Consider the following 25,854-nt stretch of genomic DNA (forward strand, 5'->3'; position numbering starts at 1 on the left):
TATAGCTTACAAAGTAGAAAAGAAAGTGATTTTATAACTAACTAGAAGTGAAATGAAGTTAAGTTATCTGTTGCTCATGGCAACGGTCTAACCTAAACAAACAATATCGAAATCCGTGATGTTAAAATTGGTTAAAATGCTTAAGTAATAAAGTTGAAACTTAATTGATTAAACTATTGAGTATTCATCTCAGTTTCTTAATATCGATGAAATAAAGGTCGCCTGTATGCAGTTCTGTTAAAGGTTTCTTTTTAACTTGCTATTATGTGACTTTGTATTAAACATGCATAACTAGGTGAATGTGTCTTTTATTTTATCAAAATTACATTATATTCAAACAGAAAGCTCTAAACTGAATACTTGATGTTGAATAATGTTGGAATGATGAAATTTTTGTTTAATGAGAATAATTAAAGTGAAATATTATTAGGTAGATTGGGATGCTGATGTTGTAAGTAATTAATTTCTTTAAACTGGGAAAAGTCATACGTTATTAAATTTCTCAAACTTAAGAAAATTACGAGCTCCAAGTTTCTCAGTTAAGCTAATTTATCCGGTTGTCGCCAACAGTTGGCGACCATTTTAGCGTTAGGTACGGATACAGAAATCTTACTCTCACACACTAGCTTTAGTTTATGATAAGTAACTTTTAAAGAACTTAAATGAATAAATAACTTCTTCGAAATAAACTAATTTCTAAAACAAGTTGCATTGAAAATTTTAGCAGTGCTTCTTAAAATAATTATTGTAACAATGAATTGTTTCTCTTTGGATTAGTGTACATTGAAATTTTTTTCATTATTCATTTTGAAAACGTAGATCGTAGTTTTAGAGTGATTTGCTTTCAGTTTTTATAATTTATTCCTCTTTCTTATTCTACAGGTAAATGATGACTGACAAAGATAATTTAAAAGAGATATTGCCTTCTACAGGTTTGCTTTTCCAACAAGAGTTTCATTCTTTTGTCCTAAGTAAACCTAAACTAATACCATTGAAATCTGTTACTATTCAACGATTGGAAAGCATGCAGCAAGAGGCAGAGCAAAAAGCCAAAGAACAAATGGCTAAAACAGAAGATACAGAATTTAAAGGATAGAGTAAATACAAATAATTACCATAGGTGTTGTTAATTCATACTGATGTGATTCTTTTGCATTGTTTATTAGATAATGTATTATTTATTTGATTAAATTTTGCCAAAGAGGTTTTGATTTATACTTTTTATAGAACATTTGTGGCAACATATTAACCTGCAATGTTTTTGTACCATTATGTTTTATTTCAGTAAAATTAAATTTTGTTTGTCGAATAGTCAATTTTATTATTTTTGTAGCACACACTTCGCCAGATATTGGTAATTTGTTTTTGTAAAAAATTTTTGTTTTGAAATTTTTTTAAAAATAAGATTAAATTGTGTATGATGTAAAGGTAATTTTCTATTTCACTGGAATAAGTAATTTTGGATACTTTATCTACCTATTTATGTATATTTTTTCAAAAGAAAATTGTCACTTAAAAATAAAAAGTTGAATTTACTTGTATTCAGTAAGTTTGCCTTGGCGATTTAATAGCCTGCGCCAGCCAAATGGAAAAGTACTGATATAAAATATTTATTTTAAATTTAGAAGAATTTTTATTTTCAAGCATTTTTGTATAAAATTATTTTTGAAGATATGTTGATTTCTTACGTAATTTTTTTAAAAAAAAAAATATTTGTCAGAATTTATTTAGAGATTTATAAATTGTTAAAAAGTTGCTAAGATAAAAGACCATGTAACTAAAAAGAATTACAAGAAACTCAATTACAAATAGCTGTTTAAATATTTATAGAAAGCATTATTATCAGTGTACCAGTATTATTATCAGCATTATTATCTTTATTTTAAATTTAGAAGAATTTTTATTTTCAAACATTTTTGTATAAAATTATTTTTGAACATATGTTGATTTCTTATATAATTTAAAAAAAAAAATATTTTTCAGAATTTATTTAGAGATTTATAAATTGTTAAAAAGTTGTTAAGATAAAAGACCATGTAACTAAAAAGAATTACAAGAAACACAATTAAAAGTAGCTGTTTAAATATTTATAGAAAGCATTAATATCAGTGCCAGGATAGCTAGTCAGTGTGGATGATTCAAGGATGTTTATCAAGAACCTAAATTTTTCTTCATAGATCAACTAAATACCCTTAATAATTTTTATTTACGATGCTACATTACCATATCATAGTATCTGTTTTTAATCTTTATGTACAAGATACGGCTTTTAATTTCACGGTCTGACTTAATAATTCTTGAAAATGATATATAATTATATACCCGTTTAATTTGTTTTGAAGTAACCTCCATCTGCTGTAATGTTCTTCTCTACTTGGATGTTTTTGTTTCAGAACTTTTAAGGATATGGTTTTACTTACACCTTACTCCTTTTGTAATTTTTTATTATATTTCGAAGGTTGTCATGAGTGGTGATGGTTCACACACAATGTTTCTCTTTGCAGATTTTTTTTGAAGACGAGGCTTAAGGGTGTTTAAGACATAAGAAACATTGGAATTGAAGAGCATTTTATTAAATGACTTCCAAAAGTTATTCCTGATACTTTTAGAGAAGTGTATTAAATTATGCTAAGGTTACTTAAATACATTAATTGGACATGAAATTCTCATGATATTCTATTAATTATTATTATTTTTTATTTTTAAAATTTTTATAACCATCATTGAGCATATGACCTAATTTTTTAGTTTACAGCTACCAATGTTGAACTCCGTGGCCTTGTAATTTTAAACTCATTCTAGAAGACATGGGAACTCCTGGATCAAGTATTGTAAGAAATTTTGCTTTGATGGAGGACTTTTTAATGGAAGTAACCCGCATTTGCGTTATATGAAGTGGAAAACCTCTCATGGTTAACCTAATGGCAGGGTCCTCTAACCCAGAGGTCGCCAAAGTGGTCTATATAGACCCCCAGGGGTCTATTTAACATAAGCAGGGGTCGATCTGAGCCAGGGGGTCGAATGGTCGAAGGATTATCAGCATTTTTCAGATATGTGACAATTAGAAATAAAAGAAAACTTGGAAATATATACAGGTAGGTAATCTTCAAAAATTGAGCGACGATTTTAAACTGCNGTAAGGGAGAGCCAGATACATTTTTTATCAGTAAATAGTTATAATCATAAACTCAAGAAAGTAAGACAAATTTGTAAATTTTAATTACTTCTCCTAGAAAAACCTAGTTTAAATTTTTTTCAAATTTTTCAATTGAATTTTTTTTTTTTTTAAGCTCGGGAAATTTTCCGGAATTTTGACTTGGGCTCACAATCACTCCTGTGGGGGTCGATGGAGATTTCGAAAAATTATGTGGGGGTCGATGATCAAAAAAGTTTGGCAACCCCTGCTCTAACCTATAATTTCTTTTTACCTCTGAGGATATTTTATGTCGGCACTGAGATTTGTCAGAGTCGTGTTTAGAATTTGCATTGACGAGCCATCGCTAGAATTCGAACCCGGGTTACTTCACTGGGAGACAAGTTCTCTGTCACCTGAGCCACCATGGCTCTCAGGACTTATTTTATTTCATTTTATATCCGTCGTTGAACAGCCGACCCAATTTTAGGATTTACGACTACAAATGTTCAACTCTGTAGCCTTGTAATTTTGAACCAATCAAGGATAAATTGTTTGAGAACCCTGGGGTTTATTGAGTCAGAAGAAAAGAGAAAAAAATTGGAAAGCGACGTAATGACGTCTTGAGTGGATTGTCCTCAAGTATTGTAATTCATGTTTTAAGCTATATACAAGGTACGGCAATTAATTTTCAGGGCTGGTTTAACACTAGAAAGACTGAAACTTAGCATATACCTATATTGCCCTGAAACTTTGCATATACCTATATTGCCCAAAAGCAGTCAAAATGACTGGATTGTAAAAGAATAAATAATGTGCAAAGAAATTTGTCTAAAATTAATTTTTAATATTTTTTTATATTATTTACAGTTATATAACAAGTTATTAGTAAATATTAACAATAAAAAAAATTCTAAGAAATTGTGTCATTATTTACATCATTGTTTTTCTAATTGAAATTAAAAGCAGTCAAAATGACTTCCTTAGGCAATCTAGTGTTAATTACTCCTCAATATGTTATGGTGATTTAAAGATTCTTAAGTAACCTATGGACTTGATGAAAGAAACCAGCTCTCCGCTGGGCAATTGAATAAGGCGTCGCTCACAACTCTGGTTGCAGAGCTTGGAGTAATGATTTTGATCCAGGTGGAAAACAAAACAATCGGCATAAGCCGTGGTGGTTCAGGGGATCGAGCGTTCACCTTCCAATGGGGTGAACAGGGTTCGAATCCCAGCGCAGTGCCGTAGCGAGCTTAACTCGCGCCCGGGGCACAATNGACTATCAAGTGAACAGGGTTCGAATCCCAGCGATGGCTGGTCGATACGAATACCGCACTGACGCAAACTATCCTCATTGATATACGAATCATGGGTTAGAAATCTCTTGCCGTCAGGAGATTTTCATGGTTTTCCTCTCCATGTAACGTAAATGCGGGTTAGTTCTTGAAAAAAGTCCTCCACAAAGGCAAATTTCTCTCAATACTTGGTCAATAAGTTCCATTGTCTTCTGAATTTGGTTCCAAATTACAAGACTGCAGAGCTGAACATTAGTAGCCGTAAACTTAAAATTGGGCCGACTGTTCTACGACGGTTATAAAAAAAATAAAAAAAATCGGTACTTAACAACAGCAATTTGCACGTTAAATTTGTCGTGGTTGAAAGTCCTCTCGTTAATTGTGATTTAGAAGTTTGGAGACAGAGAGAAATGCCTGCTCAGGCGTTGTCCATTTCATATGACCAGGGTTAAAAATTCGTAAGATTCCTACCAAGACCGTTAAAAGATAGAGCCTTAAAATAGGGCTCGGTGTCTGGCCATGGTTGGGTGACAAGTCACCAATTCATCTTGGGGTTTTCCTAATGGCTTCGACATCTTAAAACGTTGTTCCGTTAACAATTTTTTGTTCTCCTATAGAGATGAAATAGTTATTACGATCTTCAGGAAATCTTAGATATTTTTGTTGTGGACCTGAGTAATCTGCTTAACCCTTTCGGGACATATATATCCCATCAGACGATCCCAACAGACTGTGGGGCTAAATTGAATTCATTTTAATATTAGATTTGCACATTACAATCCTTGAACTTTACTTTAAAGTTGTATCTTTGATTAGAGTTTAGGTACTCGAGCTGTTGCTATCCTGGCGAAAGAGCTTCGAAATACTTAGCGAAAAAGCTGATGACTGGATTCTATAAGGAACTAATTGTAATTTTAAGTACTTAAAAAATATTTCAACTTTAAAAAAAAAATCCACCAATACGGAGAGTTTTCTCCAGATGACTTTGAAATCGATGTTCATGTTTTCATAAACTTTTTTTATGTTTAGGCTTGTGGAGACTAAAAATAATGATTGTTTATTCAAAGAAAACAAAAAAGTGATCTAATAATGTATAACCGTTTTATTTTTATTGATAAAAAACATAGATAATTTTTTGAGTATAGCTATGAACTAGTAAACAATAAATTAAAATGAAAAAATAATGCAAAAACAGTCTTAACTAAATGCACATGACAATTGAAACATCCTCGTACTTTTTTCTTTAAAACTACCTACGAAAAAAATGATTTTTTTAAAATCTAATTCTTAATATTATACATGGTATCAATTTCTTTCATAAAGAATTTTCGTACAATGTCTCTTTTTGTTTTTTGAGTTGGAGTAAGATGACCATCTTCCACTGTCAACAATTCTGGATGTATATATATATCTTTTACCTGAAAAAAATGAGCACATGCGTAACAAATAACACTTTTCTACAAATTAACGTTAGAAAAAGTCATAAATTGGTTAAAAAATTCTTTACTGCTTTAAAAGGGGTAACAAGTGAAAACTGTTTTCTTCTTAAAAGGGTTTTGTTTAGATATTATTTTTCGGAATTTTATTTATACTTTCAGATGCTTGATAGATAGATAATTTTATACTTGTTTGACAGACTAATAAATTTTTTTTGTAACTTAATAATTAATTTTAATAGATTCCTTTTCTAGAAATGGTCTGCAATTGGTTCAGTTGTAAGAAATATAAATACTTTTCCAACAGCTAAAGTTACACATTTTTTATTGTGCAATCTAAATAAATAAAATATTCGATTAATTTGGATCAAAATTAAAAATAAAAGTTGAAACAGATTGATCCAAGAATTTTTCTCCATATTAAAATTTTTTGAATCAGTATCAGAGAATCACTTCATTTACTCCGTTGTAACTTGTAATTTTGAACGTTCATTATTGTTCAAAATTAAGAGAATTTATAGATTTTTCTGTTATCTCCAGAACTACTAAGCTAATTTTAATGAAATTTGATAGGAAAATAAGTTGACATAATTTATATAAAACAACTATTCAACAGTTGTAATTAATGTGTCTGATTCTGGCAACACTAACCAAAAAGTCAAAAAGGTTTGAAACAGTGGTGACAGAATCAAAGTAAATAAATGTGTTAATAGAGAATATTGCAACTTTCTTCAGATATGAAAGTCTTACAATATGATAGAAATAAAGCAGTTTAGAATTTAAAATGGCACAGCAACTGTTTCTATTTGTTGTTCTGCAGATAAAGAGGGTTTTCGTAGGGAATAGTGACTTTCAACTTGCAAATGATGTCATCGCTGGTATCAATTATGATTGGCTGTTTGGCATTTGTTTATGTTAGCCCAAACAAGCCTAACTGCTGTAATGTTAACATACCATTTTGGTAATAGATAACCAGATGGCGCTGAGGTTATAGATTAGGTGACTGTGTATCAGCGGTTTTCTTCTCAAGTTGGCAGCATCCCATCGTAAAGCACCGATACGTTACAGAAACTCTATACAGGATTAAGGTTTGAAGACATATCCAGCCGATCCAACTGATTTGGCATATCCAGTAAATACTTACAATTTTCAGAAAACCGTCAATCATATGAGCTCTATGTACAAAAGAATAAAATCTTGGAGCCTTATAATTACTACAAAGTTGGAAATTGATCCTGAGTGGTCTCATAGAGCTCATCTGATCGACGACATTCTGGGAAGCGAAAATATCCGCCGTATGGATTGCTTAACCAACTATCAAGACCTTTACCCTATAGAACGCTCTGTTGAGGGCAGTTGGAACTCCAAATATCTCGTCTAAAACATAGAGCCAGAAAATAACTTTGAATGAGGAAATGGAACAGTAGCCACAAGAACTTTTAAATTGTCATACATTCAGTACTAAATCACGTTATAAGACCAGTATGTTATCTGTAAAAGGGATTTATGGCCTCTATTAACCCATTTTTTTAAACTATATTCCGTGATTGTCGATCAAATCTTAAAATTCTCTTAGTTTTGAACTTTAATGTAATACCTGTTGAAAAGATAAAAGTCCGCCTGCTTTGGCAACTTGTTTCATGTTGTCCAGAATATGCTCTTTTACAATCTAAAAATGGAAATAACAAATAAATATTTAGTTTTTAACAAAGGAACAATTTTAGAAGGACACAACATTTAGTTTAAAATGATACATTTGAGACAATTCCTATTTCTTACAAACTCCATGATGCAAATTACTGCTCTGCTTATAGGGAAAAGTTTTTTTTTTTTCTAATTTATTTATTTATTTTTTTATAAAAAAAATGGCAATAAAAACATTTTTTTCAACCTTTTACTTGAAGGAAGGTAAATTATACATGAATCCCACTACGCATAGGCTTGTAAGAAATTTCACAAGAGAGAGAGATAGAAAAGAGAGAGATCGCACGTTTGATTCGAGAATATTAAGTGGTAGTCACCGGTAAAATTACTTATCCAAAAGAAAAGCTCGAAAATAAGTGATAAAAGTGGTCTAAAATCGATACCCCAATTGTTGATTAAGGTCTTTAAACTAGGATAAGGGACTGAGAGTTGTGGCATAAAAATTATCAATGAATGGTGCAATTTAGTTGAGTTATGGAATTAAAAAGTTGAAAGAAAAATGTCTTCGCTGTTTTCTAATTTAAATCTATTCCAGTATAAGTAAGTCTTAAATAATAAATGAACTATTACTTTTTATTTTACAATAAATATTTATTACCGAGAAAACTTATTTTGGTCTTTATAAGTATTCTTATTGCTAAATTCTAGTTTTTGCGTCATTGAGGAATTTCATTTTGACTAAAAAATGACTTTTTTTTGTCATAGGGGCTGTTCAAATATTATGCGAACATATTTTTGGCGATTTTGGACACCCTCTCATCTCTTGTCAGCAAAAATAAGCAAATCACACATCTTCTAGTTTTTTCTTGAACTTTGATTTTTAATGTAAAAACCTAATTTTAGGACTAAACTCAAATTAAAGACATAACTTAGTAGAAAGCAGAATTTTGGTTGCAATTTATTCTATGAAATTTTGAGTAGAATATTCTTGAGAAATCTCTTTCTTTTTCCTTTTGTGTTCAAAACTCTTGAACTCTGTAACTCTTTAAAACATTTTTTTGAAAATTTTCTATCCTCTAATTCAACTTTTATTCCAAATTTGAAATTTTTAAACGTAAAATTTTTTTTGTTAATTTTTTTTATTTTGCTTTTAAGAAAATTTTGAATATAATAGGATTTTAATCTCTTTCGTAAGCATTGCTCATACCCCCCCCCATTTATTAAAAAAATCAACAAAACTCAAAACCTCTCTCCCACTAGATGCCAACGTAATATTCAAGCGGCTCCATAGTATTAAAAATTGAACGTACTTTATTTTTACAGATTTCAGTCCAAGTTCCATCTATAGAATTTTCTCTACACCATGTCAAAATTTCATGCTTTTCAGGAATTATAACTGCTACAAGATAGTTCTGAAAAATAAAAATATGTGTAGGAATTAATTTAAAAAAGTTTCTCTAAAAAATAAAGGTGCCTTAAAGAAACGATTTCGAAATAACTTGGATTGGCCAAACGACATTTTGATCTCACGTACATTTTGTTAAATGTGCATCAGGCACGGTATAACAGGGATTAAATACAATACACTTTTCTTTAAAAGTTTCATAGTATGGGATAACGTAACGAAAAGATATTTTTACTTTTTTCAATACTGAAACAACATTACAAATAACAACTGCGTGTATGTTACATAGGATTAAAACTGTTCGTATGCTTCAATTAAGGGGAAAAACAGAACATTTATCGAAATTAATGAATGCTAGTGAATATATGAGTATTTTGTTGCACTGGTGCGACAATAATTGTATTAGTTGATATTTTAAATAGAAATATGCAGAGCGTGGTATAATAAACAACTGAATTCACGAATATTATTGGAATTTTTTTATTGAAAAATGCTGTACATTTATTACGTCTGAAGATACTAGTAAATATATGGTGTTCCATAATGACCGCCTTTAATAGTATGTTATTTTTAAAATTACTCTCAAGATGAAAGTAAAACAAAAAAACGTATACTCATTTAGGGTCGCTAACTAACATTTGAGAGAGGACCAAATAAAATTTTGCCAAATAATTAGGGTGGAAAAACCTTAAAACCAGCTAAAAGACTTGATGGAGTGTGGTATTTCCAATAATCACCATTCAACCTCTCTCTTTTTCTTCAGGCAAATCAAACGGCTTCTGATGTTTTTGCTTTCCTCAATAGTGGTAATTATTCGTCATTTTTTAATTAAATTTTTTTTGCTTATTTCTTTCTTAAATATCTTTTCACTTGCAACCACCAATGTGTATGCTTTTTTAACTTTATTTTTGACAAGGATTCCAAAAATATTTTTTAAAGGCATCCTACGTACAGTATTTAAGTACAATATAAGTCTTTACCTGTAAACTGTCTCCATGAGCTAGTATTTGTGAGATATATGGGCTAGCTGAATAAATAGTTTCTATTTTTTCTGGCATGATGTACTCTCCTTGTGCCAGTTTAAATATATGCTTTTTTCGGTCCACTATTTTAAGAGTACCATTCTAAAAGACAAAGTAAAATATAGATTTTCAGTTTAAAAACATTTTAAAGTCTTATGAACTTAAAACGTGATTACATTTTCTGTTATTAAGTGTAGCTTTCCTTTTCTTCTTGATCAAAATACCGGATGGAAAAGCACTTAACAGATTTAACAATGCACTGTCTTTTAGAAAAGGAGCTAAAAGTTTTCCCTCTTCCGAAAAATGCTCACGGTCAAGTTTACGGTTAGAGAACTCTTCGGTCGTAGTGATTTCGCACTTGATTATAAGATCAGACGTACTTCGTTTTGATGGCGATTTGGTTAGAGAACAGAATACGAAGATCTTATTTTTAAAATGAGCCTTTAATGAAACAAACAATCAATAATTTTTAAAATTCAATAGGATATCTCAAGTCGTAAAGGTAAAAAATTCTTTTTCCGTTATAGTATATAATAATGGGTTCTTGAAATCAATACTAACTTACGAAAAACTATGAAAGATTGATTACAAAGTTTTGTTTGATGATCAAATATTAAATATTATTTTAAATTTCCGGGACGTTCTGTGTTAGTTTTTCGTTATTTGAACATTATTAATTAGTGAACTGAACACAGACTCGTGAAAATATATCTTATATATATTAGTTGATTACAATTAAATAATAGTGATTTGCGTTCTAATAATAAATACAGATTTTCAGAGTAAAAACCGAATTGTGTAAGTTTTTTTTAATATTTTTATAAAAAATACTTTATATACAGCATATAAACATTGTTAAACTGCAAAAAAAAATTAAAATATTCTTAGTTCCCAATAACAAAATATATTTATTTCATTTAGCAAAAACTTCCAAAATGCAAAACTTCCGCCATGAAACTTTTAAATCATTTAAATACGTTGCATTTTTCTTAATATGATTGAATATACATCCCATAAAATATATCTAAGCATCTATAAATATCGAACGATGGTGTTGTAGTTTTTCATCGTAACCAGTACATTTATTTTTTGCCAGAAAATCGCATGGTAGGATCCAGTTTTCTGACATTAATTTCCGTATTTTTCGGTTGTCATCAGCATAACTTTAATAACAGTCATAAAGATATTGTTTTCTTGTGCTATATTTGTATCCCAAGTGGGTACTTGCACTTCAAGAAGAAGAAGATCACGAATACCCACACATGTGACCTATGACGTCTGCGTTAGCTGATCGTTTATAAGCAAAATAGTGAGTTAAAGTTACGTTTCTCAACATAAGTTTGAAATGTTAATTAACGTGTTAATTACACACAGCTCAGTATCACACATCAAATTTGTTAAAAATACAATTCTTTCTAGTCTACGTCTATTACTTAACTTAGATTTATTATTTGTTTATGTATTTTATATAATGATATAATTTTGCTTTGTGTTCCTGGTAATTTCGATGTTTAATTACTTTGTTTATGTTCTTCATGACTTGAGTAAAAAATATAGAGTGAAAGAAGACCTTTGTAAAAGAATTAAAACCTTTGTAAAAGAATTGAAACCTTTATAAAAGAACTGAAACTTTTATAAAAGAATTGAAACCTTTGTAAAATAATTGAAACCTTTGTAAAATAATTGAAACCTTTATGAAAGAATTGAAACCTTTGTAAAAGAATTGAAGCCTTTGTAAAAGAATTGAAATCTTAGTGAAAAAATCCTTGTAGAAGAAGATCACTTAAGAGAATTGATACTGGATGGTCTTGGCTCAATCAAAGTTAAGTGTGCTAAGAGACAATTTTAATCCACAATTAATTTCCACATTTCCTCCCATTGCACAAAGATAAAAAAAGGTAAATATTCATAATTTTTTTAGTCATTTGTTATACTTGGAATAAAATAATAGAGAAGATTATATCAAAATGAAATATATTTTTTTCTTCTTCAAGTTACCTACTTACAGATACCTACTTACAGGTAGATTTACATAGTTGTAAAGTAAATGACTGAAATTTAAATTAAAAAAGCTTAGCAGTTTCGAAATTTCCTTCATATTTGGGATTTAAAAAGTATTGTGTGCATTGATTCGTAAATAAGTCATACATTACCGGTAACCATGTACCGACATCGCCAGTATGCAACCAGCCGTCTTCGTCTATAGCTTCAGATGTTTTCTGTGGATTCTTTAAGTAACCTTTAAACACATTTGGACCTTTTAAACATACCTGATAATAAAAATTTCAGAATTCTACAGATTTTGATAGATTGTGTTATAAATATTCATGACAGTAATTATTGTAAAAGTTTTTAATTTCACAAATGAAAACAAGAAAAAACACTAATTTTAAAAATAACATCTAAAGGAGTTCAAACGAGTAACTGATCTCGTGACTAAACATTATGGTTCATATTTTATTGACAATAATTACCTTCTTCTGGATTTCTGATGTACAGTGGGTAAAAAAAGTCTCCGTACGCGGATACGAATGCAAATCAAAGTTTAATTTGTTACACAAAACTCATAATGATAAGAATGAAAACTTAAAAATGTGTTAAAACTAATATTATTTAATATTTATTCATATTAAAAGGATGATAATACTGACAAAATTAAATAATAAATCTTAAAAACTCAAAAAATGCCGTAAACATGGAACAAAAAAGTCTCCGTACGGTGCCCTAGCACACGAAAATGTTTCCAAAAATGCAAAATACTTTTATAAAAAAATTCATTTAATGATCAGTGGGCCCTCCTTTGGCTTTTATCACCTCTCTTAGACGTTTTGGCATTACCCCTACAAGTTGTTTTGTTGTTTCTGGAGAAATATTACACCAAATGCTGCTAATGGCACTTTTGAGTTCAACTTTGTTTTTTATGTCATATTTTTTAAGTTGTCGGTCAATTTCTTCCCACAAATGTTCGATGGGGTTTAAATCGGGTGACTGGGGAGGGTTATGAAGTTGTTGTTTAAGATGGTAAAGGCACCACTCTTGGCAAATCTTAGAGGTAGTAAATCCAGTTCCAAGAGATAGTTTCTCTGCGCTGGATAACACATTTTGTTTAATAATATCCAAATCGATCCATAGTTCCCTCGATGAATTGCAAATTTCCTACTCCTGAAGCACTCATACACCCCCACACCACAACACCGCCACCACCATGCTTCACAGTTCCGCATATATTCTTAGTTAGCATTTGTTTTTTGTTTTCTCCACACCATAACTCGGTCATCTGACGCATGAATGTTAAATTTTGATTCATCATAAAAAAGAATGGATTCCCAAAAACATAATAGCTTGCTTACATGCTTCTTTGCAAACTCGAGGCGCTTTTTCCTGTTGCACAAACTTATATAGGGTTTCTTTCGGGCCGCACGTCCATGATAACCACTTTTTTTAATAACATTTCTCACAGTTTGAGTTGAAACTTTAATGTTGTAACGAACCATTAAATCAGCTGCCAACCGTGGTGCACTTTGGACGGACTCCCGGATCGATCTCTATCTTCAAGTGAATGAAGTTTACGATATCTTTCAACGATATATTGCACAGTAGACTTCGATTTTTTTGTCATTTCACTAATCTTTTTCATCGATAATCCATCTTTTCGCAATATAATCACTAATTCCCGAATAGCTCTGGGAACTTCCATTTTGAGACGATCAACTTTAACGATTAACTTTCTAACGTCAAAAATTTACTGCGGGCCTGTTTTAAACACGTCAGAAAGAATTTGCTTAACGCGTACGGAAACTTTTTCTGCACTGCAATTTTCAATTTACCTTAGATATTGCAAACAATATGCTTTTCTCGTTTTGTAAAAATGAAAATTTATAAAAATCTCTTTCTATAGACTTATACTAAACACATATAGACAGTATTTAAAGAAAAAATGCAATACTTTACAAATTATGCTCATTTATTCGTAAATTTAGTGACCGTACGGAAACTTTTTTTACCCACTGTATATATTTGATTTATATAAAATACACTGGTATATAACTTGGGAAATTTTAGGTAATAAGCATTGTACATGCACATAAAAATGTTTCACATAAGTAATAGATTTAATTTTCGTTTTTGAAAAAAATATTATTTTTGATGTCAAAAAATCTAAAAACTATTACCTCTCCAATATTGTTCTTTTTGAAATATCCCAGTTCAGGCACGTCTACAAGTTTGATCATATTGCACAGCAAAGGAGCTCCAACACATCCTGAAAATATACTCGTTTAAAATTAAATATATATTGCCTAAATTGATGGGGAAATTTCTCATATTCATTTGAAGATTATAATTTTTCATTAAAACAATGTTCAATCATTTCATGTTCATTTATTCTATTCGTAGAATAAATTATTATTTAAAATTGGCCATGGGTAATCCATTGGTTAGAAAAATCCGATTCCAGTTAAGGGGTGGTGGTGTTCGTACTTTCACTCCATTAAGACCATCAAGTAAATTCGTAAAATATGTGGAATCGAAAGTTCTATGATAGGTCGCTGAGCAATACCATGAGTACAGAGATCTGGAAAAGATTCTCTCCCCTTTCAGACCAAAATTATGAAAGTGAACTCATGAATGAGAAGTGCTGCCATCTATTCTGGGGGGCGGGGGTACTGANCAAGTAAAAGCATCAAACGAAGTGTCTTGTTATAAGTCGCTACTCGCCAGGTTGGAATTGTATTAGTCTAGTTCCTTTGGAAATAATTTATATTGTTGTTTTACCGAAGTTTATGAATTTAGTAAGCATATTTAAAACTCAGTTTATTAATTAAACTAAAAGGTAAATGTTATTCCTAGTAAGTGGAAGTAGTTGTGCTTTTTTCATATTATATCCAATTAAAAATATTTTTACGTTTTTCCTAAGCAATTTAATACTATTTCTCTATTAATTTTTGCTTTATAGTACATAGAATTTTTCTTTTCATTTAAATAATTATTTATTACCAAAATTAATTAAGCATCATTGGCGTTCATTACCTTAACTTACCAAAACTTAGTCATTACCTGTTATTATTATTTGTTGAATCAGGGTCTGTAGTACCATTTGTCATAGCTTTTTCCTTCAACTTTTTAATTTGAGATTCCACCTAAAACCATGAAATGAAAGATTTAGTAAAATGCCATAAGTTTTCAAAGTAGAAATATCTCCAGAGGTAGGTTTTGAATTCGATATTCTATCTATCATTCGAGAGATCTCTTTAATATTCAAAGATTAATTTAAAAAAAACTTGTGCGGTTTTAAAAACTTGTTTTTAAAACTCCGCCCTGCGTTTGCTTATGTTCCGCAACACTCAAAGATTGTTATGCAACCTTATAAGGTTTGCTTTGCAAGCTATGCTCGTTTAAACCCATTTGGAAAGTGAACTAACATAAGTAAAATCTTAAGAATTTAAATCAATTATCAAAATTTCTAAAACTAATTCCTGATTGAAGCGTTAACGAAATATTCGTCAATAATAAGGGATTGATATAAATTTTTTTAAATTTAATTAAATTACATGCAATAGAAAAATTTGTAACAAAACACTAATTATGCTTAGCATAGTTTAAATAAAATATAGAATACTTTGTTGATATGAACTATTCGCTTTTAACCTTTCAATTCTTTCCAGCGAACAGCTCAGTTTACTATAAAAGCGTATGTCTGCCTATAACGACTCTAAATGCATATGTCTGCCTATTATCCCTTGTGAAGTGTGTCAATTACATTTTGAGGTTTTATCAAAGAAATTTCTATTTGCAATATTCATGTTCTCTATATAGAAAATGCTAAGCTAAACCTTTTAAATGTGCAAATAAAGAACGATTTTATTAGAAATATAGACTGATGAAAATTATTTTGTTTGAAACCTAAAACTATACCCATTATATCAAAATTATTCCTAACGATGTAAAAGTATTATAATTATCCACTAAAATCTTTACTAACTCGAATACCTTTCTTTTAACGAAACGAACTTTAAACTTTTAAAAAGCTTTAGGATTACTTACAGTTTTTGTAATTAAAACTAAATAATTTCATAATAATAATCGGATAGAACACTTTTTAATGAATAAAATGAAGCAGAAAATAATCACAAATATTAACTAGTTTATTAATGAATAAATACCAGATATATTGCTCTTCGCAGATTAACATTTATTAAGTCTGTCTAAAATAAGTACTATAAATTTCACCTCAAATATAAAATTTCTTTATTAATTTAAAGTTTACTTACCTTGTCGTATATCTTGCACAGTACTCTGGGTACAGCAGCGAATATTGTTGGTTTTAAGATTTTCATATCTTCTGTTAGCAAAGAAACATCACCACTGTAAAAGCCAACGCTGCCTCCACCCATGAACAAAAACATCTGTTAAAATAATAAATTATTTTAATTAATTGTTCCTTATTACATTAATTACAATTATTATTCAAGAGGATTTACAAATTAATTCTCGGACTTTATTTAAAAACTAAATGGATTAAGCTTGATGCAGAAGTTATCAGATTATTTCTTGCTGAAATTGAAGTTGGCAGTGGCAAATATTCGTCGCCCAATTTTTAACAAGTGAATTAAAGTTTAGCCATCAATAAAAGAAATTAAAAGGCCTCCTCGTCTTCTTGGATTTTAGGTTAAATTTTTTATTTGCATCTTTTTTGTGTTTTTTTAGTTCCGAAAGTTTAGATGATATGTTGTCATACAATGAAACCATACCTTTCAGAAAAGTATGAAAATAAAGGTAGCGCTTTATTAGATTAGAAAAAGTAGAGCTTGACTAATTTCAGAACTCCTACAGATTTTTTTTTTCAAAACGTAAAGTAATAAAATTAAGTGATTTTTAGTTTTGAGCTAGCAATACAAAACTACACATTTGTCTGTTTTTAGACTATTTTAAGATTTAAACTTATTACAGTTTAAACTACTGTAAACCGATTTGAGTGATACAGTATACACAAAAACAAAGATATTTATCAAAACTCTAAAGGCAGATAAAATGCGTAATAGATTGATTTTAAGACAATCTAGATTTGTTTTAGACAAATGTACTGATTAATTCTAAGATTGTCATACTTTTATCCACTCAGATCTCCAAAATTTAAAGAACTGGCAAATTAAATGAATGCTGTATAGTTATGTAAGACTAATATATCTTTCCCCAAGAAATCTCAGATTTTTTTTAAATGCCAAGTATATGATCTTCCACTTACTTCAACACTGAAAAAATTGGAACACTTTAAAAATATGGACAGACATCGTATTCGAAGACTTACCTGAACTAATTGTTCATACACATGTGCAAGAGGTAAATAAGATATGGAAACATCATCTGTTTTCGGTAAAAGGTCTTCACCCTAAGATAAAAAGAAATTTATTTCAGCAATAAATTCAAGTATATAATGAAGATTAAAACCTTTCCTTCTCTCCCCTCCCCTTTAAAATGACGAAGTAAAGTTTTTGCCCTTTATTTCTCATGCCCGTGATATTTCCGTTCTAGAGTATTCAAAAGTAACGAGCCAAAAAGATTAAAACAATCTATTTCTTATGCAAGGAGTCCTATTTATTTCTCTATCTATAAACCAGATGTCAGCACCAAACTATTTGAATTGTATTTAAAGATAGTTCATATTAAATAAGATGTCCTCCTCATCAAACATGTAAGCTAAACATTTATACAAGAATTAAATATAAATACATATATTATACACGCACTTAGTTTTATATAAATTCCTTGAATAAAACAAATGGACACATTTATAACTGTTTTTTTCAAAATTATGTGACCATTAAGGGGTTTAAAGTAAAAACTACATAATTTTAAAAAGGGAGAATGACGTAAAAATTTAAGTCAAGAATTAAGTGACATTTTTTATAATATCGGATTTCCGATTTTGCCGGTAAAATGTATAATATTAGCGAATCTACATAATCAGAAAAATGCAATATGTTATACTTTTTGATCTTTAATACTAAGTCAAAGCTAACTATTTTATAATTGTTTAGTTCACGCATTTTTTCATACTTGGCAATTGGATTTAAAGCTTTCAGAGGTTTGGGAGACCGACAATAAAATACGAAAGAAAACAATTATTTATGAACACCCTATGATAGAAAATCAAGCTATGAGCTTGCAACTTATATAAATTACTTTAAGAGTAACTTTTAATAACTGCAGAAAAATTTGTACACCCACCTAGAACAAATATTTATGGAATTATGGACATTTTTATAAAAAAGCAATTTTTTTGTCTAACGTTTTTCGTTATAACTTTATAAAGATTCTATGGAATCAAACAATATTCTTGGAGCTATTTGAAATTGATTACAAAATGATTTATTTAAAATTAAAAAAATTTCGTTGAAAAATGCGCAATTTAAAAGACTTTAATGTAGTTCTTTTATACTGCTAAATTAAAAAATGCTTTTCTTAATTTTGCAGCGAATCGTATTTGGCAACTAATGAATAAAATTTGATTAAAATATCTTAAAAACTTAAAGAATTTTCATGCTATTTTCTAAGTTGTTTTTGTACTTTTTGAAAGAAAGCTCAAAACGATCAGAAGTTTTCCTGAAATTTCATTTTGTACTTTAAAAAAGATTTATTATAAAGATTCAATGAAAAAGATTTATTGAAAATCCCCCATAAAAATATGTTTCCTTTTACATGTTTTTTTTGTCTTATACCCAAAAGTCAATTGTCCTAAAGGAGCTGATATAAAAATAGTCAAATTGCATCAGAACTTTGCAAAACTTTAAGTTAATTTTCTCGAATTTAATATGCTAAAATTAAGCATTGTGCGAATTTCAGGATAGCAAATAGAATTCAAAAGATGTAATAAAATGAATAAATTGGATAAAATTACCATGATATCAAATAAGCCACTAATTCCAGCTATAATATTTGCTTGTGTCAAAATAACACCTTTGGGATCGCCAGTTGTTCCACTCGTATAGCACACTAATGCGACATCTTCAGGTCTTGCAGGCTATAAATTCATTATTATTTTAATTCAATAAACTAGTTCAGTTTAAACATTCACAGACAAAAACTTACTTATTTTAATTTCAACATTTAAATATCTATTATACATATACTATATATTTCTATCATATGGTATCTTAAATCAATCTGTATTTTATACTCTCTGTTAGCAGCATGAAGATTTGAAAAGTACTTTGTCTAAATGGTGGACATATCGTGTTTGGGATATTCACCATAGATTTTATGTAAATTATTCGTTAATAAATAAAATGATACCATAATCTACACTAACTAAAAAAAGTGAGTAATATTTCTGAACCTTTATGATGCTTTTAAATTATGATAAAATAAGATTAACATAGTTTGTTTCTCACGTATCTTGCGCTATGTAAACAAATTTTATTTAACTTATCATAAAAACAGAGATTATGAAAACATATCTAAAAAAGGACAGGGTATATTTTGTGCTATGGCAGCTAAATAAAAAAAAATAAAAAACAAATAAATAAATAAAAATAAGAAAGAAAAAACAAATAAATAAATAAAAATAAGAAAGAAAAAGGAACCGTAAATCAAGCACCAATGAAAGGGCAGGTAAGAACTCTATTGTTTAAGTTCTATAAATAATAACAATCCTCAGTGACTAAACTGTGATTCAGTGACTGGTATAGGGTATTACCGGTAAGTATATACTCAGTGGCACTTTACATTACAAAATCATCAATGTTTATACAGGGTATAGGGTATACTGGGCAAATGCATATCGGGCAGAGGCCACTAAAAGAGCAAAACTATAAAATAAAATAAAAACTCAATTTAAATAAAACGTCAATTGGACAGGCAGATTACATATTGGGAGAATATCATTTTTTACATGAACAATTGAAATTTTACTCACCCTTATGGGGAGAGGACAGCTTTTTCCTAATTCCTGTAACAGAAAGTGATTATTGTAATATTTCATTTTTTTATTTGTGTATAAAGACAAACTCACTAATTGAAAGTATGGCTTGGCAACAACAAGGTTTTAATATTTTGTTAAGAATCCTTGAAAAAATGAAGTAAAAAATGTTTTATTCATTCAAATGAATGTTAACGTTTCTTCAAAGCACTATTGAAAAAAAATGCGGTTAAAATATCAGAATCAGTTTAACTGACAGACGGAGCTTCGTGGTTTCTCGAATATTAACTTTTAACAGGTAATCAAACAGGTTTTTTGTTCTTGCCTACACACACTCGCATATATAAAATATACAAATATATTTCATTTCATAACCGTCGTTGAATAGCCGACCCAATTTTGGGTTTACGACTACCAATATCCAATTCCGTAGCTTTGTAATTTTGAACCCAATCCAAAAGACAAAGGAACTTCTGGGTCAACTATTGGGAGAAATTTACCATCGTGGAGGACTTTTTGAGGGAGCTAACCTGCACTTGCGTTGCATGGAGAGGAAAACCTCCAAAGCCTCCCACGGTTAGCCTGACGGCAGGGGGACTGTATCCCATGATCCGCCATATTTTACATCATTACGTCATCACTATGGTCAGTGCAAGCTGGAAGTGGAATTCGTATCAATCAGTTATAGCTGAAGTTTGAACCCGACTCATCGCATTAAAAGGTGAGCGCTCTATCCCCTGAGACATCAAGGCTCATATATATACATAATTAGGTATTGTACAGTACATAATTGTATAGTACATAATTAGGGCCTGCGCTAAGGATTTCAAATTAAAAGCCAGCAAATTAGGCAAATATTAAAAGTATTCGACGACTTTCGAAAGGCTTCGGCAAAAGCAAAAATCTTAAATTTCTTTTTATGATTAGCTTTTTTCCATAGAAAGCTATTTAACTGTAGCTTGTTTCAGGCTTATATTATTCTTAATTCTAATTGGTTATTTGGCGCATTTATTGAAAATTACAGTAATCAAATAAAAAATACTGATTTGTTTAGAAAAATTCATTCTGATGTTATTTTGAGGATCAAGTTAACTAAATATTCTTCTATCAACTGAAATACATCATTGACCAATACTTTCGCTAAAACCCAATTTTATTCAACATTTGGCGATTTCATAACCACAGTGGAACAAAACTGAAAGGCAAACAGGCACAGAAATTTCTGCGAGATTCAAATAACCAAATAATAAATTTAGTAGTTATGTTTGGAGTAAAATAATGCCATGAATACAGAGAGTTCCGTTACTCTTCGTCTTTAATATATATTTTTAAAATCCTGACTTAAAATGAAATTTAAAAAAATGGACACGTAAAAAGTCAAGGAGGAAGCAAAAACGTCTTAAAATTCTAATTAACTGCTTTGGGAAGGTGAGAATAAAACATCAAAACCGCTTGACTGCGGAATTAAACTTGAAGTTATTTCTAATCTTCATCGTTTTCTCTGGCTTTTAACCAGGTTTTAATGTTTTTAAGCACACCTTCCCCAAAAACATTTTATGTTTTCCCCTCCAATTAAATATGACTTTTTTTTTACCTGGTATTTTGTTTCACTATGATTTCCTAAAAATTCTAAAGAATATATTTTAGATGGTAATTGCAGAACACACTGTTTAAAATTCTAATTAAAAGGAATCAGCTAAAATACTCAAATAACATCTCTAATTTTTAGTAACTCAATTGATAGAAAGAAAACTGTTTCACTTACTTCAACTTCTGAAAATAGATGCAAAGCAATTTCTCTTTTTTTCCCCATTGCCTTTAACTCGTCGCTAATATCCTTCATATATACAATGTGCTTCAAATCAGGAGTTGCATCACTTTTTTCCAACAACGCCTTGACTGTTTTCTCGTGGTCACATACAACTACTGATATTTCAGCTAAAACAACAGATAACTTTTGCCTTAGCTGTGTTTCCTTAGTGTTAAAATATACGCAAACACTAAATTGATATTTTCTATACAATTGTACAAAAATTAGCTAACAAATTTTATACTATTCATTTTATAAATTGCTGTACCTACAGCAATTTATAACGTAAAGAGTACATTCCAAAAGTTTTTACTGTAATTATTTGTTCCATTTGTCACCAACGAATATTTTTAAAATTTTCTTCAAAAATGTGAAAAATAGGCACGGATCTCTTGACTGCAAAACTGAACTCTTCTTTCGTATTTAGATTTGCTATCTAGGTAGTCAGTGGGGTAAATAACACCCTAGTAACTCCCACGGTTTTGGGGGGAGGGTGCTCGATGTTTGAGGGTGCAGGATTCAGAAATAAGACACTATATAAGGGTGCACAATAGGGGTGCACAAGTGCAACATAATAATAATAAAACTGTTCCAATTGTTTTTGAAAATAAAAAAGAAATCGGAAATTTTAAATTGCGTATTTAAGTTTCTGACGCGCTAAATCTAAATCATAGTAGTCTTACTATCGCTTTTATCGGTGGTTATTGTTAAGAATTTTTGAAAATGGGAAAATTTTTAATACGACAAAGTTATGATGCGTGAATTTCGACTTTTAATAATCTTTTTTGTGACCATTTCGCAGTTAATCCAAGTGAATTTTCTATCTTATCGTTGTAGTATCAAATTTCAAAATTTCGACCTTTTTAAGTAGTATAATATATTAGCAGAATACCGAATATAATAGCAGAATGTCGAATACCTGCCGAATAACAGAATACCGAATTTTCGGCCGAAAAAGTAGGCATAATAGCAAATTAGAAAAAAATATTAATAAAAATTATTTTTTATATCGCAATAAGTATAATCTTTTTTGAAAAATAATCAAAACTTAACTGTTTTATTGGTATGAGATAAAGGGAGGAAAAAAATAATAAAAATGTTTAAGATAATAAAGATAATTAGATTTAAAGATTAGATTTAAAAAAACTAAGTTGCAAATTTGAAAAAGAAATGTCCTTTTAATTCTTAAAATGAAACTTCAAAGCTGGAAATAATATTTTCCGGAAAAATTATTCATAAAATATTAAATGTCCATCAGAAACGCTTTTAAAATTGCAGCGCTATTATAAAAACGGCTATAAAAATGAAGATACAAAAACAAAACAGAAAAAATTAAAATTGATCTTAATTTCTGAAAGAAAATTTTAAGGCTAAGCATTTCAGCTTTCCAATTGCTGTATTTTTAAGAAAAAGTAAAGATTAAAGACTAATAGAAAACATCTTTAATGCTGCATCATAAAAAAAACGTTTGTAAAAACATATGTTTTTTGAAAAAGAAAAAGCAAGATAGAAACCAGAACAAAAATCGTTCTTAATTTGTAAACAAAAAATTTAACGCTAAAATCGTCATTAAGCATTTTCACGTTATGTAGTTTTAAAAAAAAGTCACCATAAAGGAATAACGTTCAATCGAAACGCTCTTTAAAAATGCCATCATAATAAAAATGTTGTTAGAAAGAAAAGTTAATAAAAAAAGTCAAAGGAGAAACAAAAATCCCCCCCCCCCCNCCCCCCCCCCCCGCCTTAGTTCTGAAATATAACTTTAATGTCGAGAATCGTAATTTTTTTATGTTACTAGTTATCTATCTCCCCGCACAAGAGAAAAAAGATCTAAATTTTTAAAATCTAAGGTGTTGGAAAAACGATGAAATTGACTCACCTAAATATAATTAAAAAAAGAAAATAAGCATTACAAAACTCATGGTTCAGTTTAAAGTAATCTAGTATCAATTCTTCAAATTTCGTTTTTCCAAATGTCTTTCAGAAGATAAATTAAAAAATTTTAGAGCTTAACAAATATGTGTAAAAACTATTTCTTATAATGTATAATAATTAATTTCGATCATTCTTCATTAAATCTATTAACAGAATATAAACCAAAAAAAAAAACTTAGTAGAAGAATAATTTTCCAAATAATACGAACATGTGGTCGTTACATCCCTAACATTCATTACATTCATTACATCCCTAATTCTAAGATAGGGAGAATTTATAAATCTTTCAAAGGGGCGGACCTAAGTGTCTGGTACCAAGCACTCACCAACTGGCACTGCAATTCCCTCACATTACGAGGGGGTAGCATGGCAGCACGAATTTGGTTTTCCAAGTAGGACCACAAATGCTCTATTGGATTAAGGTCAGGTGAATTTGGGGGCCAAGGTGTCGAGGGGCGAGGAACATTCCAGTGACTTGAAAGTCACTGGAATGTTCCTCGACGATTCGACCCATAAGACATGGTGCATTATCCTGTTGGTAAACACCATCCCCCGCAGGAAAAACTGTTGCCATGAATGGGTGAACCTGGTCTGCAACTATGTTCAAGTAGCTTACAGACGTCAGGGATTGCTCTATGAGGTTTATGGGTCCTAATGTGCCCCATTAAAACATTGTTCCTTGCCGAGCCCATTATAGATGGAGGGTGGTCATAATGTAATGGCTCTTCGGTGTAAAAGATGAATATGAATTTATGTATTTTCTGTTCCATTTATTGTCAATTTTCATGAGCTTTGATACCAAAAAATTGAATGAGCTAAATTAAAACAGTTTTGTCGAAAAAATTTATTATTAAAAACAAAGTTAAATATAAATCATAAAAACTACTGTATATTACCATTATTAATCATAAAAGTTCTGGCTTCAGGACCAATGGTGTCATACAGAGGAACAGCAGAAGATGAATAATAAAAACAGCCGTATTGAGCTATCAACCACTAATAATTAAAAAAATAGGCATTAAATTATTAAATAAAAGTAATTAATACTTAATATTTATTAATAAGATGAAAATTACTTACTTGTACTGAGTTTGTTGCATGAATGCCAATCCGAGTGGATTGTCCAAGATTTATTCCTATTTTTTCCAATCCGGCACCAAAATGCTTTGCTCGTTTCATAAACTAAATGGTATTAAGAAAACAACAAATAAAGAAAGAAAGAAAGAAATGGAGTGCATTTCTAAGATATATTTATAACTTACTTCTTGGTATGTAAGCCAAAAATATTCAGAATTTTTTCTCCAACCAACACATTGGCCATTATCTAAACAAAAATTTAAAAGCTTCTGTATTCTTTGTTTATAAAAATTTCACCTAATTTATTTTTAAAATAAATATACGCTGAAGTAGAATGATTTCCTTATATAACAAATGAACTTTTATTACATTCCTGCTTAATTTAAAAAGTGAGTAATGTGTGGTTTCAGACAAACAAATAAAATTTTATTTCACAAAACAAAAGACAACTATTCATGTAAATTGAGATCTCGCAATTTGTTTAGGTATATCCCTTGCATAATTAAATTCGATAATAAAGATTATTTAATGGAAGGAAAAAAATATTTCTTTTGATAAAAATGTTTCTCTTAATCTGGTGTTATTATATCCAAATATCAAAGACATTTTATTTGATAATGTATTTTTTTAATCTAAAAAAAATATATCAATATATTTTTTAGATAATGTATGTGTTTAATCTAGAATTCTTAGATAAAATAAAAGTTTATTTGATAATGAATTTATTTAATCTACAGTTAATATATCCATAAAAGAGCATTACCCTTTATTTTTATATTCATTTAATCTAGAATCCATATTTCTAAAGTAATATTTCATTGGATTATGTATTCGCTTAATTTAGAGTTATAGGGGAGAATCGGGTACCCCCGCCCACTGTCAATTTCTTATGTATAGAATATTTTTTCAAGTCAATGGGCCATCGGACATTAATTGTTATATTAAAAAATGATTATTTTCAAAGTTTCAAGTATTTATGCAGCTGGTAACATGGCAAACAATAGTTTTGAAAATATGTTGAATACAGTAGTCATGAAATTAAGAAAAATTGGTTGAATGTTTCGATTAAACTTCATTTTAATACTAAAAAAATAATTTTTTCTATACATACAGCACTAAAGTATGTAGTCTTAAGTTTAATTTGCACAAAGAAAGAAGTTTATATGTAAAAAATTGTTCGA

General features: G+C 29.6%; 1 protein-coding gene and 1 long non-coding RNA gene across 2 annotated transcripts in view; one reads left to right on the forward strand and one right to left on the reverse strand.

Annotated features, from left to right (window-relative positions):
- Positions 1-102: 102 nt before the first annotated feature.
- LOC122269416 (uncharacterized) lies at positions 103-1,311 on the forward strand. Its single transcript, XR_006225172.2, has 2 exons — positions 103-243; positions 883-1,311. It is a non-coding gene; the product is annotated as an uncharacterized lncRNA (long non-coding RNA).
- Positions 1,312-5,507: 4,196 nt separating this feature from the next.
- The window catches only part of LOC107440100 (long-chain-fatty-acid--CoA ligase 5), a gene marked incomplete in the record, with an annotated part of 25,913 nt that continues 5,566 nt past the window's right edge, over positions 5,508-25,854 (reverse strand). Inside the window, 15 exon segments of the mRNA XM_043042387.2 lie at positions 5,508-5,846; positions 7,462-7,533; positions 8,819-8,920; positions 9,894-10,037; positions 12,089-12,205; positions 14,108-14,213; positions 14,991-15,073; positions 16,205-16,339; positions 17,242-17,322; positions 18,832-18,954; positions 19,849-19,881; positions 21,617-21,789; positions 24,493-24,592; positions 24,677-24,778; positions 24,859-24,920. Of these exon segments, the coding sequence (XP_042898321.2) occupies positions 5,709-5,846; positions 7,462-7,533; positions 8,819-8,920; positions 9,894-10,037; positions 12,089-12,205; positions 14,108-14,213; positions 14,991-15,073; positions 16,205-16,339; positions 17,242-17,322; positions 18,832-18,954; positions 19,849-19,881; positions 21,617-21,789; positions 24,493-24,592; positions 24,677-24,778; positions 24,859-24,920 (1,571 nt within the window).

The sequence above is a fragment of the Parasteatoda tepidariorum genome, chromosome 4 (genome assembly GCF_043381705.1).
Source record: "Parasteatoda tepidariorum isolate YZ-2023 chromosome 4, CAS_Ptep_4.0, whole genome shotgun sequence".
Lineage (NCBI taxonomy): Eukaryota > Metazoa > Arthropoda > Arachnida > Araneae > Theridiidae > Parasteatoda > Parasteatoda tepidariorum.